This window comes from Montipora capricornis, chromosome 13 (assembly GCF_036669925.1).
Source record: "Montipora capricornis isolate CH-2021 chromosome 13, ASM3666992v2, whole genome shotgun sequence".
Lineage (NCBI taxonomy): Eukaryota > Metazoa > Cnidaria > Anthozoa > Scleractinia > Acroporidae > Montipora > Montipora capricornis.
The window spans coordinates 41686135-41692797 of record NC_090895.1 but is presented as its reverse complement, the minus strand read 5'-3'; the positions used below and the strand labels follow the sequence as shown (position 1 = coordinate 41692797).

The 6663-nt window shown below is 42.0% G+C and overlaps 1 protein-coding gene across 1 annotated transcript; it reads left to right on the top strand.

The window, feature by feature from the left end:
- Nucleotides 1-699: 699 nt before the first annotated feature.
- Nucleotides 700-1824, top strand: LOC138030838 (tigger transposable element-derived protein 6-like). The gene has a single exon (XM_068878703.1). The coding sequence runs from the start codon at nt 700-702 to the stop codon at nt 1822-1824; it is 1125 nt and encodes a 374-aa protein (XP_068734804.1).
- Nucleotides 1825-6663: the final 4839 nt, after the last annotated feature.

Below are 6663 nucleotides of genomic sequence, written 5' to 3'. Positions count from 1 at the left end.
CCACAGCGATCTTTGATCTTTAGCGTCACCACACAGAACGGGCGTGGGTGTGAAATATTTGAAACATCCGACTAAAATGTATATCGTATGTAAAATCTTTTGTGTAATTGTCAAGTTTACACCTGGACCTTTCCAGCAGGCGTGTGTTGACCAGGCTGTGTTCTACTGGAGAGCGTAGCATTCAATCATGCTAAAAGATAAAACAACGCGGAAAGCTAGGAACGAATTACCTTTAGAAAAACGTTTTCAAATCGTTGAAGAATACGAGAATAGCAAAGGATTGACAGGAATACGCAAACTTGCTGAAAAATTTGGTTGTAGAAAAACACAAGTAAGCAACATTCTGAAACAGAAGACTCTTGTAAGAGAGGAGCACGAAAGGGGATTTTTCAGTGCGAAGAAGCGTAACCGTACTTCACAATATTCTGACGTGAATGATGCTGTATGGGAATGGTTCAAGAAGAAAACCGAACAACGCATTCCAGTCGATGGTCCTGTCATTCAGGAGTTCGCAACGAAAGTAGCAGAGAAACTTGGGTACCCTGAGTTCAAGGCTTCGAGCGGCTGGCTTACGAGATTTAAAGAGCGCAACAACCTTTCGCAACACAAACTCTGTGGTGAATCGAATCTGCTGATGTGCCGGAGGCTACAGTGTACTCTTGGAAAGAGCGTCTTGGGTCAATCACCTCTGGATATGAGATGCAAGACATCTGGAACATGGACGAAACTGGCTGCTTTTACCGTGCACTACCGGATAAAAGCCTTTCGAAGAAAGCAAAGAAATGCAAAGGAGGCAAGAAGTCGAAAGAGCGCTTAACTGTTGCTTTCTTCGTTTCTGCTAATGGGGAAAGGAGAAAGCCAGTTGTAACCGGAAAGTATACGAATCCAAGGTGCCTGAAGAATATAAACAAAGATGATCTTCCTTGTCAGTACTTGAATCAACAGAAGGCTTGGATGACATGTGATATCTTTCACAAACTCCTCAGCCAGTTAAACAGCTCTTTAAAAGCCCAGAATCGATCAATACTTTTATTCCTGGACTCTGCTGGATGTCACCCCTATGATCTCAAGGGACGTTATTCCAATATTAAACTTGTGTTTTTTCCTGTAAACTGCACGTCCAAGCTGCAACCTTTAGATCTCGGAATAATCCAGAACTTTAAAGTCCATTACCGGAAGTTGCTACTTCGTCATGTTATTACAATGACCACAGACCACATCTGTGCAACAGACGTTGCCAAAACATTGGACGTGCTGCAGGCCATAAGATGGATGAGGACTGTCTGGTCTAAGGTCGAGAACGATACCATTATCAAATGTTTTGCTGCAGCTGGAATTTCCAGCACTTTCTCAGAAGCAGCTATCGTCAGTACTGTGTCAGGAAAAGAGGATCCCTTTGCTGATCTTGATGTCTCAGTCGATGAGGAACTGGACAATCTTGTCCAACAGGTTGCACCTGGAAGTGGAATCAGTACTTACCTGGAGTCAGATAACGAACTTCCAGCCTGTTACAGTCTTCTTACCGAGCAACAGCTGCTGGAGGCCATTGGTACTTCTCACGTCATGGAAATAGAGAGTGACGACGAGAACGAAATAGAAAAAGAAGATATCCCAGGTGAAAGCGAATGCTTAAACAAAACAACCACTTTGAAAAGTTTCAAGGACGTTCTGGACAGTGTCCAAAACATTTCTGCTTTTTTGATTCAGCGAGGGGAATTTAAGGTTGCTAATGAATTTAGTCTCCTTGGCGACAAAGTGGGGGAACTTGCAATTCAAAGGAGAACTAAACAGAGCCGATTGGAACGATATTTTGAGCCAATGTGATCGCTGATGCAATCAATAGCTGATGTTCAGTTTTTTCCCAGAAAATATATTTTTTTTAGAAATGTCGATTACTGTACTCCAGTACATTAGGAAACCAAACGATGCATGTGTGTGCATTGCTGCCACATACGATGATTGTTGCCATTGCGTGCTTAGACGAACTACCGTACACGAAGGGTACGTAAGTCCTGTTCTGTTAAAGTACAAGGAAAGGTTACGTTTATACAAACGTTGGCCGTGTAGCACTTATATTTTAAACAGAGTTAACTGAATAGAGTGTAATGTGAAGTGCTAGATTTCAATCCCATATGAACCATGTGAGCGTTAGCCCTGCAGATGGAAATGGGCCCACACAAGGACAGAGAAAAACTCTGACCAGGGTGGGAATCGAACCCACGACCTTCGGGTTAAATCTCCGCCGCTCTACCGACTGAGCTACAAGGTCAGACGGGAGCAGGCCGCGGGAAGTGAAGATGTTAAAGTCACGGCAATGAACATGTACAAGTACAAGGAAAGGTTACGTTTATACAAACGGCGGAGATCTAACCCGAAGGTCGTGGGTTCGATTCCCACCCTGGTCAGAGTTTTTCTCTGTCCTTGTGTGGGCCCATTTCCATCTGTAGGGCTAACGCTCACATGGTTCATATGGGATTGAAATCTAGCACTCCTGTTCTGTTAAGTTCTGTTCTGTTTGTAAATAAAGTTCTGACGCTCCTTACGTGCGACAACGGGTTTGAAAAAGGTACTGGAGTTAATGGAAAATATATTTTCTGCTGGTATGCGGTTTTTACAGTTCATTAGCAGGACACGCCGCTTGGGCGTGTCCCTTGGGTATTTCTGATTGGTGGGGTTTCAGTATTTAAAGTCTGTGCAGTGTGAGTTAGTCCTCTCACTCTCGCTTTCCATGCTCACATTGAAGTTTGTAGCCTGAAGAATGGATAATAAGTCGGCTCAATTGGATCCAGAAGTTTTAAACTCTCCGATGCCCGAAGTTGCGGAAAACTCGTCATCACAGCAGGATCAATCAAATCCACCTTTGGTCGATTAAGTGTTCTCTCCATTCAAAACCTTCCTGGCATCCCAACTCGAGGACAAAAGCAGGCAGTTCGAGGGAAAGTCGAAAGTCGTTAAGGAAGCCGCCGAATTTAAATTCAAGGGTAATAGGAAACAGTTCGAGTTGAATGCCCAATTGGACCACATCTTTGGTCAGATACAGATCAATCTGAACCAGCCGCAAGAGGTCCGCAAGCTAGTGGCAGAAGGGAGACAGTTCATAAAGAAGCGGCAAAAATTAATAAAGCTCGCAGACAGAAGCAAAGACAGGTGGCTGGTTGTGCAGGAATACGAGTCGGATGAGCTTGCTTCCAATCCTGAAGATGAGAAGAAAATTCGGAAGGCTAAATTATTGGCTGAAAAGAAAAGAAAGGAATCCAAGGCTAGTTTGGGCAATACTTCTAAAAAGTTTAAATCTACTAGCGATGTTCAGCTTTTTCGCGGTAAGACCTTTCATTTCTTTGTGATATCTCGCGTTGGTTGGATTGCCTGAGCATCCAACCATCATTCCTTTGGTGTTGTATTTCTAAAGCATTTAAGGTGAAAATAATTTACGTTCGTTTAAGCGCAGCGAATTAGAACGTAAATATATTTTCTGCTGGTATGCGGTTTTTACAGTTCATTAGCAGGACACGCCGCTTGGGCACGCCCCTTGGGTATTTCTGATTGGTGGGGGTTTCAGTATTTGAAGTCTGTGCAGTGTGAGTTAGTCCTCTCACTCTCGCTTTCTATGCTCACATTGAAGTTTGTAGCCCCACCCGCCCGCCCTTGCCAGTTTTTTTAATTTTTTCATCATGTTGTAATTTTTTATTTTTCCCAGGCCGTTCAGAATATGTTGCAGGCGTCAACCGTTGTTACAGATGCAATCGCGCCGGGCACTGGGCCAAGGACTGCAGAGTCGGAAACCCTTTTGTCGCACAGTCCAACAGAAGCGGTTTCCTTTATTCGAGCAGCGCCACACCTACTAAGCCCGGATCAGGAGGATTCAATGATGGGGCATCCAAATTTTAGTGTTAAAGACGCTCCTTTAGACGAACTTATCGAGGTAATAAATGATTACGAACATGAAAGCTTGACTGGGTCGGCTGCATTGCAGGTCAAAGGCAGTTTGAGGAGAAATATATCTTTGTGGCATGATATAGGCGCGCCTGAGTTTACTTTATCGATCATTCAAGACGGCTATCGTCTTCCTTTCGAGACAATTCCCTCCGGGAACGTTCTCAATAACAATATGTCCTCTTTGCATTATCCAAAATTTGTCGAGGAAACAATTTCAGAACTTTTGTATACGTATCGGGTGGTAGAAGTCCAAGCTCCCCCTTATGTGGTTAACCCTCTATCTGTGTCCGTTCAACCAAATGGGAAGAAGAGGTTAATATTAGATTTAAGGTACGATAATAAACATATTATCAAAGAAAGAGTCAAATACGAAGACTGGAAGGTAGCCTTGTCTTATTTCCAAAAAGGAGCTTTCATGATTTCGTTTGATTTAAAGAGTGGCTATCATCATATCGATATTTGTGCACATCATCAGACTTTCTTAGGTTTCGCGTGGAAGTTTTCAGGTGATACTAAGTTCAGGTATTTCGTATTTACTGTTTTACCTTTTGGATTAGCTTCAGCCCCTTTTATCTTTACTACGTGCCTTAAGCCACTCGAAAAATATTAGAGGATCCACGGGATCAGTGTTGCTATATTCCTGGACGACGGTTGGTTAATTGAGGCGGATCAATTCTCCTGTGCAGCGTTAGCCGTCTGTGTTAGATCTGATTTATATAAAGCCAGTTTTATTACCAACGACGAGAAGTCCCATTGGACTCCTTGTTAGGTCATTGAATGGTTAGGTATAGTTTGGACGGTCACGGAACTATTCGAATTTCGGATAGACGGTTGTCTAGTATTGCGGGCTGTGTTCGAAGTATGTCTCAAAAACATTTTAACGTATCTGCCAGGGAATTAGCTTCCCTCGTAGGTAAGATTATTTCCGCCGGGGCAGTGTTTGGGAACATCTCCAGAATTATGACCAGATATTGCTCAATATCTGTCGCAGCAGCGCAGGATTGGGGGGATTCGAAGTTTACTTTGGATCAGTATTGTGTAAGAGAAATTGAGTTTTGGGAAACCAATTTAGATAGAATGAATTTGAAAAGTATTATAGATTCTCCGTTCAGACCGTCTAAATATGTTGTTTATTCTGACGCTAGTGCTACAGGATGTGGTGCACATTTAAATGTTAACGGAGATCAGGTATGTCATAAGCAATGGGATGTACACGAGTGTGGTATGAGTTCCACTTGGAGGGAGTTAACAGCTATTGTTTTTGCGTTTGAGTCATTTTTCGCCCATTATTGGCAGAAAATTTTTTAGTTTTGTCATGGATTATAAGTTGTTTAGCGGAAGGAATGTTCTGAACACCATTTCCTTGTTAGGCTCTAAGAGATTCTTTGGGCAAATGTTAGCTGTCCGTATGAAGTTTTGATTGCTTGACCACTGGGTCTCGTTTACGTTAAGATGATCAGCAATGATTTTATTTGAGATTTGTCTAGTAGGTATAAGGACGCTTGTCCACTCATACATAAGAGGGCTCTGGCCTTGGATTGGGAGAGCAGTTTATCGTCTCCAGTTTATATTCTAAGGTTATTTATGTGACGTTAGTAGAACGCTTGTCCATGCGATTGAAAGGAGGCGCTGGCCTGATTTCGGAGTCTGGTATTGCTATGAATCTTGTATTTACTTTGTGGTGGTTGCTTTTCATGTTTTCTGTTCTCTTTTGTCTTGTTTTGTTTTTCAATAGATGTTTGCCACTCAAGGTTATTGGGAAAACATCCCCGACCACGTTAAACCAAACACCAAAGATCTCCTGACCTTGTTAATGAAGTCTAAGGCGGATTCTACAGTTAAAAGATATACAAAAGAAATTGTCAAGTTTTCAAGATGGTGTAATTTGTCCAGTATTCAGCTGTCGCCTCCTTTCTCGGTTTTGATTGTAATTGCTTACCTTCATAAAATATATGTTAGTTCCAAGTCTTATGCAACACTATCGTTGACACATTCAGCCCTTAAATGGGTTCATTCCTTTATTCCCGGCATCATTAACAATCCTTTGGATGCGGAAATTTGTCATTACTTGCTAGAAGCGGCTAAACGTAGTAAACCAGCTGTTGCTAAGAAGGAACCCATCTCTGCCGATATTATTAAGAAAATCATTGATAAGTATGCTGGTCCTTCAGCTAATCTGAAAGATTTGCGTTTAGCCTGCATGTGTTCGTTAGGATTCGCGGGGTTTTTTTGTTACGATGAATTTAGTAGTATTTTGCTTAACCATCTGGAATTTTTGCCCAATCATTCGTGTGTGTTTGTGCCTCGTGCCAAGAATGATGTTTACAGAGAAGGGGATAAAGTTTACATTAAGAGGTTATTTAGTAAATATTGTCCTGTTGCACTGCTAGGAAGGTACATTCGGATGGCTGAGGTAGATCTTAATAGCAATTAACCACTCTTTAGACCGTTGAGATTGTTCAAATCTTCCAGTACTTACAAGTTGTATGAAAATAAGCTCTCATACACGAGATGTAGGGAGGTATTTAAGAATTGTCTTAAGGATCTTGGCTTAGATTACAATTTTTATGGCCTGCATAGTTTAAGATCGGGAGGAGCTACATCTGTTGTTAGTAACAGCACCAGTTTATCAGAACGTTTACTTAAATTACATGGTCGCTGGAAGTCGGACTATGCTAAAGACCTGTATGTCCTTGAAGACGTATATAAACGTTTAGCAATATCTGA

Bases quoted from the DNA above. Each gene is read 5' to 3' on its own strand.
- LOC138030838 (XM_068878703.1), top strand. From the start codon at position 700: ATGCAAGACATCTGGAACATGGACGAAACTGGCTGCTTTTACCGTGCA.